General features: G+C 42.4%; 1 protein-coding gene across 1 annotated transcript; it reads left to right on the plus strand.

The window, feature by feature from the left end:
• The first annotated feature begins 1175 nt into the window (after positions 1-1175).
• LOC114927999 (uncharacterized) lies at positions 1176-2048 on the plus strand. The gene has a single exon (XM_029299079.1). It carries the CDS (start codon positions 1176-1178, stop codon positions 2046-2048), a length of 873 nt encoding a protein of 290 aa, XP_029154912.1.
• The last annotated feature ends 10337 nt before the right edge of the window (positions 2049-12385 follow it).

Genomic DNA, 12385 nt, shown 5'->3' on the forward strand with positions numbered 1-12385 from the left:
ATAAAAAAAAATTTTTATTTTTTTAATATTGGGGGGCCAGTGTGAAGTTGGCCCCCCATAAATTGATTTGACTGTCACTTTTGAACTAGAGGGGGGCAAATAAAAATTCCAACGGGGCATTCGTGGGCAAACAATGGGCAAACGTTTGTAAGAAAAAAATTTTGACTTTTTTAATATTGGGGGGCTAACTTCACACAGGGGGGGGGGTGTCTTACCGTGGTGGGAGATCCCTCGGCGTTACGGAGCGCCACGCTTAGACTCTAGACGGAGTTAGGAGTCATGACCGGCTTTGGCGCGCTTTTCAAACGATGTTTGGTAGATTTAAAGTTTATTTCTTATAAACGGAAAAAAATTTATATACCCGGACGTAGTAATATAGCCGGACGTGACACAGAGTTCTGCCGTTAGTTTTATTTCGAAGTCATTATGCCAAACGCTGCGCACGAAACGTTACCGCGCGAGATTACTGGTACATTGCTTTGGTGAACAATACAGTGGCGTAGCGAAAACGCAAGTACCGCTCAAGCTCGAGCCGTGTCAAACGCAAAGACTTTCTTTACCTCTAAATACTTTCGTATATCAAAAAATAACGTCGTACGCGGGTTCTCGAATAAAACCTCTCGATTCTTGCCCTCACTTAAGTAAATTAAATCTCGCGGATCCCGATCCGTTTAGCAATCACCCGATTCATCTGCTCCTCGGAGTAGACATATACGGCGCTTTGTTACTGCATGACGTAAAGCAAGGCCCAATCGGAACTCCAACAACTCACCTCACTAAGCTAGGCTGGGTCTTATCCGGTCTCACCGGAACTTCTACTCAAAGAACAGAATTGGTTCAAACGCTAAATTGCGTTCTGGACCGTCCGATAGATTCTTTGCTCCGTAAGTTTTGGGAGATCGAGGAGATTTCCCCCGACACTTTGCTGTCGGAAGAAGATAAAAAATGTGAGTTGCATTTTAAGGAAAATCATACGCGTGCCGACGACGGCCGTTATATCGTCCGGTTACCGTTCAAAACCGATCCTCCGCTCGAGATCGGTTCTTCATACGAAATTACCGAGCTTCTATATTTTAAATTAGAAAAACGTCTAGATCGAAATTACGATCTTGCCAAACAATATAACAAATTCTTGTCGGAATATGAAACGATGAGTCACATAGAGGCCGTTCCGGATGACGATAAGCCACGCTTTTCTCCTCGTTTATATTCCGCATCATCCGGTGCTCCGCGAGTCTAGCAGTACAACAAAACTTCGCGTCGTATTTAACGCGTTGTATAAAACTAGTAACGGCTCTACGTTAAATGATTATTTGATGATCGGGCCTAAGTTACAACGCAAGTTAGCATCTATTATCCTGCGATGGCGACAATTCCGCTACGTGTATACCGTGGATATTGAAAAAATGTTCCGACAGATTCGCGTTCATCCGAATGACGCGGATTTCGTACGGATTCTCTGGCGATCCGCAAATAATAAATCTATTAAAGCCTATCGATTATTAACGGTTACGTACGGCACTGCTCCTGCTCCTTATTTAGCCATGCGAGTTCTTAATCAATTGGCTCTTGATGAAGGACATGCATTTCCGAAAGCTCAATCCATCGTTCAGGAATTTATATACGTCGACGACGTTCCGGAGCTCAAAGAAAGCCGCGATGAACTCCAGTCACTAATGTCGCGTGGTGGTTTTCACTTACGCAAATGGGCTAAGAACGCGACCGAATTATTAGACGATATTCCGGCTAGCGAGCATGAATTAGCTGTCGAACGAAAACTCGGTGAAGACGATATGTTAAAGGTACTTGGTCTCACATGGAGATCGCAAGAAGATTCGTTTTGCTTCCAAATAGATATACCTACTGCCGACTTTAATACTAAACGAACCATTCTATCATTTATCGCGAAATTCTTTGACCCATTAGGATGGGCATCTCCGATAGTAATTATCTCTAAAATAATGATACAAGAGCTGTGGATTAGAAAATATGACTGGGATTCTCCAATAGCTACCGAGTTATTAGAGCCGTGGAGAAAGTGGAGTTGAGCGCAATTGTATTATTGACGAAATTACTCGAATGGGTGCAAAATTCGTTGAATTTGCAAGAAGCGCCGGTATACGGATGGACCGACTCGTCTGTCGCCCTAGCCTGGTTACAAGACCATCCATCGCAATGGAAAACCTTTGTCGCAAATCGCGTATCTGAAGTCCAGACTCGACTCCCTTCGGTTCAATGGAATCACATCTCATCGAGCGATAACCCCGCGGACTGTGCGTCACAAGGTTTATCGCCGGCTGCATTCGGGAACTTTACGCTCTGGTGGTACGGCCCTGCTTGGCTGAGTTCTCCGGAATCCGCGTGGCCAATTCATAAGCATGATCAAAATTGACCCGACGCTAATCGAGAGATCGTCGAATCTGAAATAAAATTCTCTTCCGTATGTCATACTCAAGTCTCCTCGGAATGGGAGCTACCGCATATTGTTTCTAGCTGGACGAAATTAATTCGAGTTACCGCGCTCGTAAAACGATTTATTCAAAAATTAAAACGCGAACTTACTACGCCAAAAACGACGGAGTTGTCAGCTGTCGAGCTCAAGAAAGCTTCCCTTTTTTGGCTTTGGTACGTACAGCTCCTGTCACGTCCGGCATATTACTACGTCCGAATATATAAATTTTTTTCCGTTTATAAGGATTAAATTCTAAAGTTATCAAACATTAAGAGTTTAACTAGGCTCTGTAATATAAATATAAATTTAACATATATAAGACAGGCAATAAGAGCCAAATCGCGGATGACAGTGCGTTATCCTAAACGAAACTAAATTTTTTCGTTAGAATTAAATACCTGTGCACAAGGCACCAAATTTTACTTGGAGACGACCAAGATATAAAATTGGAATAATCTCTACAAGAGATTTTTAATTCCATGTATCCCCTATTCCCCCTAAAGAAATAAATGCGAGATTACAGAGCCTAGTTAAACTCTTAATTTATACACGCTGGCTTAAAGGCGTTTGTTTACCAACATTAATATATATAACAGAGAAAAATATAGAATCGAAAGGATCTGAATAGCTCAGTTGGAAGAGCAGTCGCCCGGCAAGCGAAAGGTCTCGGGTTCGATTCCCGATTCTGCGACTTTCGGATCTATATTTTTCTCTCGCATTTATTTCTTTAGGGGGAATAGGGGATACATGGAATTAAAAATTTCTTGTAGAGATTATTCCAATTTTATATCTTGGCCGTGTCCAAGTAAAATTTAGTGCCTTGTGCACAGGTATTTAATTCTAACGAAAAAATTTAGTTTCGTTTAGGATAACGCACTGTCATCCGCGATTTGGCTCTTATTGCCTGTCTTACATATGTTAAATTTATATTTATCAAACATTGTTTGAAAAGCGCGCCAAAGCCGGCCATGACTCCTAACTCCGTCTAGAGTCTAAGCGTGGCGCTCCGTAACGCCTAGGGATCTCCCACCACGGTGAGACCCCTACACCGGAGAGTTCCTTCTCTCTCGGCCGCCGCAGGCCCGAGCCGCCGAAACGAAGGACCTCAGAGCAGTCCCGAATTTCGTCAGTTCATTGCACGACTCCAAGCAATACACTTGCTTTTCCAAATCTAACTCTAATCCTAAATCTTAAGTCTAACTCTAACATTTCTTCAATCATGTATCATGTATTAACTTGATATTTTTTTCTCTCTTTCTTCTTTCTCTTCTTTTCTCTCTTAAGTCTTTTGCTGCAATGTTGTCTTAAAAACTCTCTAGATCGCTCAACCCTGAAGGACTAAACTTTAGTCTGTTTGAGAAGTAATTATTTCGTTACCTATCCGGTATACGAGGCGAGCGGGATGTTCGAGAAAGAGACGATTACAATATAGATAAATTCTCGTTTGATTTATAACTCTTGATTCGAAGGTCGATTCCTCGGGCAAGTAACATTTGCTTCGTATTCTAAGGAATTATTTTCCTCTAGTTTTTTTGACTTTACCGTTGCTGCCGAAATATGACAAACATCTCGGTGGTCGATTGTTATTGGTTGAAGAAATCATACGACCGACACCAAGTATGTTATTGTACCCGACTCGGTAGAGACTATTATCGAGGATTGAGCAGAATCGTGTGTGAGACGAACCTTCATAGCGTACGAATCGTCCGGTTTTTACTCGAGATCAGTTCGGAAGCTCGGAGTTTGTACAACCATTCTGGTCGGCCTTTGATCGGATTAGAGAGCCTCGTCTTGTTAAATCAATGGTGTTATTCTGGTGTTAAATATATACATTTAACGTATAAGACAGGCAATAAGAGCCAAATCGCGGATGACAGTGCGTTATCCTAACGAAACTAAATTTTTTTGTTAGAAAATTTACTTAATTTTATTGATTTGGCTCTTATTGCCTGTCTTATATGTTAAATTTATATTTATATTACAGAGTCTTGTTAAACTTTTAATTAAATATATACGTTTGTTAAATAAAACCCATTGCCTCATTATTATCCCACCCGCGACAAGTGACGAACCAGTAATAATAAAGAAAAAAAAATTATTGTTTGTTTTTAAATTATCGTGTTTCACGCGTAAATTGAAGGCGCGTGAACACCTACCCGGCAGGACTGGCCTGCTCGACTTTTGTGAGTTTGCACGTGCCGCATTTCTTAACGTAGCTAACTACATCCCGAAACATTCGCGGTCAATAATATTAGACCGCGAGACGCTGATATGTTTTATCGATATTGAGGTGTCCGGATTGAGGAACGTCATGTGCTTTGTGTAACGCTTTCCTTCGCAACTCATTCGGTAACACTAACTTCAATCTGTTCAAGTCTTCCACTATGTCCGAAACGATCGGCTTAGGTCTTAAAAAATACAGTCGAGCGTCTATTATTCGCCACTAATTGTAGCGATTTGGATCGCGCGCGACCTGCTCAAATCGACGTTTGTACTAGGTATCCGTGCTCTCGGGATCGGGATCTTCTCCTACTGCATCCGCCGTCGCGACTACCGCCTCGTCGCTCTCGACTTCCACCTCGTAACTTTTCGATAAAGCGTCGCCATCAAACGTTGGCGTCGCGATAATTATGTCGTCTAAATAGGCCAATGCGAAAGGCTTCATTTCCGGTCCTATTAATTTATTTAACAGTCACTGGAAAGTGACCGGGTTTCCTGTAAGCCCGTACGGCATCCGCGTAAAATGATAGAGCCCCTTGCCGGCTACGCTGAAAGCGGTTATTTCGCGACTATCTTTAGCCAGAGGTATTTGAAAATACGCCTGACTGAGGTCTAGAGTGGAAATGTATTTCGCGGCTCTCAGTTTGTCGAGGATTGCGTTTATGTTTGGGAGGGGATACGCGTCCTTCTTCGAAATCTCATTAACCTTCAGGAAATCTAAACAGAACCTATATTTCCCGGAAGGTTTCCTCACCATCACTATCGGATTGGACCATTCACTAAACGAGGGCTCGATTATTTTACTCGCTAACATCTTGTCAACTTCCTCGCGCACGGCATCTTGTATTTTCGGGGATACAACGTAGCATCGTTGTTTGATAGGTTTTTGCGTCCCGACGTCAATGCGGTGCTCCGTCAGGGTAGTCACCCCCGGGTTATCGTTCGGAACTGTCACTACGTCTTTCAATACGTTTTCTATTTGTGCGCGTTGGGAGGAGTCAAGCTCGGGCAGTTCGCTACACGCGCGTCCGGACGGCTCGGTAGCATCAAATCGATATCTAAATGAGGGATTTTGCGAGAAGAACCACTCGGATTTGGCTAAGTCCAACCCTATTCCAAATCTGCACAAAAAATCTATCCTTAGGATGCACGAAACCGCTAAATTGGGTAATAATCCCACAAAAAGGATATGTTCTACATCACCTAATTTTAATGGTACTTTGCTAACCTCCTTTATCCTCGCAACTTAGCCATTTGCCGTCCGTATCGCGATATCGGTAATTTTAGAGATCGCACGAGCTTAATCCCTTCTTTTCCTATCAGCGTTCTACTCGAGCCCGAGTCGACAATAGCCCTTAACGGCCGTCCCTTAATGTAAATTTCGAAATATTGCAACGGGGGAAACTCGGTATTGTCTAGTGTTATGTACGATTGTATGCCCCCGGTGTCTGTAAACAGACTCGCAAAAATACAGACTTTCCGAGCCGATCTACCGACTCTCTTCCTCGTTTCCCGCGCAATTCGGACACGTTCGCGTCGTGTGCTGCTTTTTTCCGCACCGAATGCAGGTTTCGCGCCTGAGTGCATTCTCGTAATCGGTGGCCCTTCTGTCCGCAATTCTAACATTTCATGTCGGCTAATCGGCTATTATTTGCGGTGGACGGAGAGGGCGGCGGGTCTGTACTCGCGTTATTTATGGCGGTCACGGTAGACTTTTTCGACTCGGTAGCTTTCCCCCTCTTTTGGGTTTGGGCGCGGGGACACCGGCCGCGGCGATCGTTTTCGGGTGTCTCGGTGATCGCGACGCACCCCTATATGCGAGCTCTGGAAAAATGGACCGCGGCGATATCGGCTGTCTATCTAAATCGTAACACTCCTCGATCTGTGATGCGAGGGTCTCTAAAGATCGGGAATCGTAAATCTCGTTACGCCGCACGGCTACGCGCAACCTCGGTATCATATTTCTATGCGCGTAATTTAGTTGTTCGTTCAACTGTCAGGAGGGGTCTAATCTCTTGAACAAGGCCTGCATACACGTGATATACTCTACCACCGGTTCGTCCTCTCCCTGCTTGCGTCGCATTATCTTGTCCCGTAAGGTAAATTAAAAATTCGGGCATCCGAATCGCGCACGCCAAGCGGCCTCGAAGTGCCCCCAGGTACGCCACAGATGTTGATTCAAACGGAACCAATGTGCCGCATTGCCCGATAAAAAGAACGGCAGGCATTTGAAAATTTCGTCGTCGTCCAAAGGGATCAATTGTCGACCCTGCTTTATCCGTATTAGGAAGGCCTCCGTCTCCCCGTCGCGCACACCGGAAAAATTCAAATTCCATTTTTGCATAACGTTATACGCGTCAATGGCGAAATTCGGTCTCACGCGAGGACGATACGGCTCGAGATTCCTCCGCATCTCGGGGTGCATTTTCGATTGCTCCGGGGGGTGTATTCTTATCAGCGGTTTCGAGGGTCCCGCTAACGGTTCGCTCCCAACGGCCTCTTCCTTGGTATCCGACTCTTCGTCCGACACGTCCGATATCTCGGGGGTCGGGATGTGTTCTTGCCCTATCAATAGCGCCGCCTCATACCTCAATAATCGAGCTCTAAGGGTGGGGAAAATCCCTTTTGCAGACAGTTTCCTCTCCGCGAGGGCACTCCTCGCCTCCTCCTGCGATAGCTTACGAATCCACCTAAACTGTTCTTTTGTCGACATTTTGACGTAGCGTTAGTAACGGCGTGAGGGAAGCGAGATCTCGAAGGGGAAAGTAGAACGTCAGCGGATCGCGGTCGTGTTAACTAAACGTACGCTCCTCCTTGACGGTTTCGTCGGTCAACTTTCTCTCGGTATCTTTACGAGCGTTGCCTAATGGTTAATTAGGCACTGTCAATTCTCGATTACGCCGCTCGGTCACGATAACCCCTCCTCCTCGGGCCTGAGTCCTATGGTTTCCTAATTCCCCTGATACACGAAAGGTCTTAAATCAAGCCGAAAGTATGCCGCGAACGATACCCTATTAATTCCTATGCGGTATGTAAGTAACTAACCGACTCGGATAATCGGTGCGAATATTAGCCTATCTCGGAAAAAAAAATTCTCAACTCTTATTTAGAACTCGACCAAAACAAAAAACATAACAAGTTCGCGAAAGGTGACAGAAAGAAGAAAAAAAAATTCCTTCGTATACACGGAAGGCTATTATTAAGTCAAGTCTCGCTAAGGAATTTCGATAATTCGCGTAAACATCCATTCACTAATATTCATTCTTATCTCTTAATACCTTGACGGTAATATTTGAGGACACGATAATCCTTCGTGAACAATACGTGTTTATTCGCGTTTTACGGTTCGGCTCGACGAGTTGTAAATATTTCCGCGAAGAAAAAAAGAAATCTTTGTTCCTCAATAATACTATTCGCTAAACAGGGACAAGAATATTTGCGGACTTCGTACAAGACAATTACTCGGTATCAATTATGTGCGTAGAAATCACCCGATATATCGAAAAAAAACGCGTATAAGACGTATGAGCGCGCGATCTTTGTAATACGAGAATACGCGGCTTTGTTTACGCCGCCGCGCGCGACAAAGAAATGCGCCGGCGGTCGCTCGCCGCTGCGCGCTTCAATGAAAGGCGCCGGCGGTCGTTCGCCGCCGTGTGCGCGGTACTTTTCTGTACGCGTATATCAAACGTGATGGCACCTCAAATTCGGGTCCCCTCCGTTGTAACGGGAATCCTCAAGATACCGAGACAAACACAATGGGGAAATCTCCCTCGATAATGCGGGAACAATAATCACAATCAATTGGAGACAAAATAACGAAAGTATGTGCAATAAATAAAAGTCATCGACGGTACGGAATAATAGAATTCTCGGAGAGTCTCCTGCGAAGACCTCCGGCTCGGGCGAGACTAAGGTCAACGCTCGTAAGACAAAGAAAAAGAAATTATTTTTCTCACTCTACTCTCTCTCCGCTACTCGAAACGACATATATTCTCCTTATTTCATTAAATAATTGTTCTCTCTTTCGAGAGGCCCCACGTTGAGCGTCAAATTTGCGACCGTCTTTCCGTCCTCTCTCGTCAAGAGAGAGAGTGAGAGAGAGACTGTTGCGCAACTTCATTGTGCCGCTCTCCGTTCTCTTGATCGCTACTCGGTATCGTATATTGGGCGCCAGGTACGGTCAAGCCGCACCACTCATTAACATCGCGACAACTAATTAGCGGGCACGACGGCTTAGCCTCGGAAGCTCGGTATCAACAGGGGGTAGTGTCGGGGTTCTTTCCGCAAGGAGAGTCGGAATTGCAGTCTCGGAGAGAGAGAGAAAATATCAACAGTAACTACAATCGAATATAAGATAAAAGAACAATGATATATTTCCAGTTAGTGATGTGTAGAACAAAGCGTTTATATAATATAATCATTGAGCTTGGAGGAGGTCGCTGGGTTCTCTCTAAGTATCTAATTATCGCTACTCTTATCCTTTTATGGTCCGCTCGAAATCGTGAACGCCATACATTAATCCAGCGAAAGTTATTCTCAAAACTCGATAATAAATGCCTCGATACAGATTTACAATAACGATACGATAACAAAATGACTGTCGACTCGTTTTCGGTGCCCCTCGGAGAGGCGAAGAAGGCAAAGAGATGCTTAAATACGTAATTACGCGGAAATCGACGCGAGTCCCGTGCGTCTTCTAACAAATTCTCGATATTCTCTTCAATGAATTACTACGAGCACCAATGCTCGGTATCGCAAAAAGATTCTAATAACACACGGGTCTCGGCCGAATTCGCGCTTACCGGAAGATCGAGGAGGTGGCCTTACAATACTGCTGCGTAGTCGTCGCGTGATGCGGGTCGTTGTCTCCTCGTACGCTCAGGACACCGGCTCGCCGAACAGTGAACTCGCCTCGGGCCGGCAGGACCTCGGGAGGTACGCTGGGGGAGGGGGAGACACTGCGTGCCACCCCGGCCCGGTTGCCAGATTTCGCGGCAGCGTTGCGCCCCGCGCCAGGCCCGGAATCGATCCTTGTATCGATCTCCGTCTGTCGCGGCTGGTCGCGGACTTCCTGCCGCCAAGTTCAAATATCAGCCCTCGGGAGTGACGACGTCACAGGTCCGTTCTTGGCGGCCCCGTCCACACCTCGTACGGCTGCATGCGGGTGTTCTTGACAGCCTTACTCCGCTGGGGGAGATCGTCCCGGAGTGATCAGTCTCGGATGATGTCCGCGTTCCCTTCGACGTATGTCGGCGGGCCCCTCAGGGGTGATCATCCTCGTGGAGGGATGCAGGCCTTTTCCGTCCCTGTTCCGGACTGCTTATGTTCGTCTTCTCCGGGGCTGTAAGGATTTCACTTGCAGTATCTCGTTCTTATACTCTCGGTACCGCGTATACTTGATTTTTCTTTACTACTTACCGGGCCGGTCGCTCAGTCTCCGCTCCTCTCTTTCCGGAGTCGTCCCTCCTCAATTCGCCTGGGTCCTTTTCTCTCTAAAACAATGTAAATTCTCCTGGCTCACCATCTCGACTCCCGCTACCGAGTAAGGGCGAGCCATCAAAAAGGTCACTGCTCACCCGCACGATACGCAAAATTCAAAACGCTCTCCGACGCTTCCCGGCCGGGCGCGTCCGCCCTTGTGACGGGCTCCAAAAGACCACGTCACAATATATAAAACATATATAAGACATTTGAAATACATATATAAAAAAATAATTAAAATTTAAAATATTTTAAATAAAATTATCGTTTACCTTATAAATAAATAATTTACCTTTAAATAACAAGAAGAATGGAAGGTGATCAGGAACAAGGAAAGAGTCAGCAGCAAAGTAAAACAAATTTGAATAATATTAGATGAAATATCTATGAAGGAAAGATATTTATTAGAAATATAAAAAAATATATAAAAAAATTTATCCTAAAAAAATCATAAAAATGAAAAGGTCAGGCCATGTTCAAAAGAAGGTACTCAAAAATTTAAACCTTTCAAAATTTAAACGATCTAATAATAAATTATCACGAAAAGTAACTGATATGTTATTCAAGGTGCCAGTTCAAAGTGAACATACGTAAAGTGTATATTATCTAAATTTAGTAATAATATATTACCATGAAAAGTAACTGATATTTTATTCAAGGTGCAAGTTCACATTGAACATACATACATATAAGTAAAACTGATTACAATTTGATTCTAGAAAATAAGTGCGATATGTTATTCTTAGTGCACAAAATATAATAGTCGTTTATAGAGATTTGATTTGAAATTCATACTAGCCCGTACAATGAAAAATAATTGCTCGTAATTCCAGAGTACCAATTTGTTAATGACTCAGAAAAATAACATGGCGGCCTGCTCTCAAAAAACTTTCGATGGATAGAATAAATAATTGAAATAAGAATTGTGAAAATTGTATAAATTAAAAATCTCCAATCTTTCTTTAGTAAAATTTCCCGTTAATGACCATCATTAACCTAGGCAAGGTGGCATATGTGATTGGGATTTAACATTATCAGTAATTTATTGAACAGACAGAGAAAAGTTTTGTTGTATGCATCGGTATAGTGTTTGAAATAACCATGTACTATCCATATACTGTAAAGCACAAATTCTTCATTTCTATCATAAATAATATCTATTTATTAAAATTTTAACAAACGTCTTTTAAATAAAAATTGTGTCTTGCGATCATGAAGAATAGGTTTTGAATAGCAAAGTTTCATTTGACTTACAATTTTTTTCAGAAACACAGAAGAAAAAGGTATTTGTATATAGTTTTGTATATTCACTTCGTTGTGTGTAGAGCTTTTAAAAATACGTTGAATCCTTATTCGAATTATTTTTCGTTGTACGGGCTAGTATGAATTTCAAATCAAATCTCTATAAACGACTATTATATTTTGTGTACTAAGAATAACATATCGCACTTATTTTCTAGAATCAAATTGTAATCAGTTTTACTTATATGTATGTATGTTCAATGTGAACTTGCACCTTGAATAAAATATCAGTTACTTTTCATGGTAATATATTATTACTAAATTTAGATAATATACACTTTACGTATGTTCACTTTGAACTGGCACCTTGAATAACATATCAGTTACTTTTCGTGATAATTTATTATTAGATCGTTTAAATTTTGAAAGGTTTAAATTTTTGAGTACCTTCTTTTGAACATGGCCTTTTCATTTTTATGATTTTTTTAGGATATCAGTTACTTTTTAAAGTACAGATATATAGAGCAGCTTTCTAGTAATTCAAGTATCACAAATATATGTATTTTCGATTCTTATCACATAACTTTGTATAAGTAACAATTTATGCAATACAGTTCAAAATAATTGAAATATATGGTATATATGTACATATATAAAATATATAATTATATTATAGTATACATATATATTTTATTTAATCATATATGTAAATGTTTGTATAATTGTAATAACTTTTAACGATACATTGCACATTTATTTCAATTGCAACAGAATGAATTTATATTCTTGTATGAATATTGAAAATAAAGAATGGGCTCCTCCATCGCCCATTCTCGTGAGAACGCAACCATATATTTTTCTTCGTCTCTCCGATTTTAACACGACATACATATTTCTGTCTGATAATTTTTTTCTTGATAATACTTTTTGAAATGTCATGAAGCCTAGGTCAAATTAGAAACTTATTGCACTCGTTTTAATGCAGCG

Source organism: Nylanderia fulva, unplaced genomic scaffold (genome assembly GCF_048542155.1).
Source record: "Nylanderia fulva isolate GAGA-0341 unplaced genomic scaffold, ASM4854215v1 Scaffold111, whole genome shotgun sequence".
In the NCBI taxonomy this organism is placed as follows: Eukaryota; Metazoa; Arthropoda; class Insecta; order Hymenoptera; family Formicidae; genus Nylanderia; species Nylanderia fulva.

Bases quoted from the DNA above. Each gene is read 5' to 3' on its own strand.
- LOC114927999 (XM_029299079.1), top strand. From the start codon at position 1,176: ATGACGATAAGCCACGCTTTTCTCCTCGTTTATATTCCGCATCATCCG.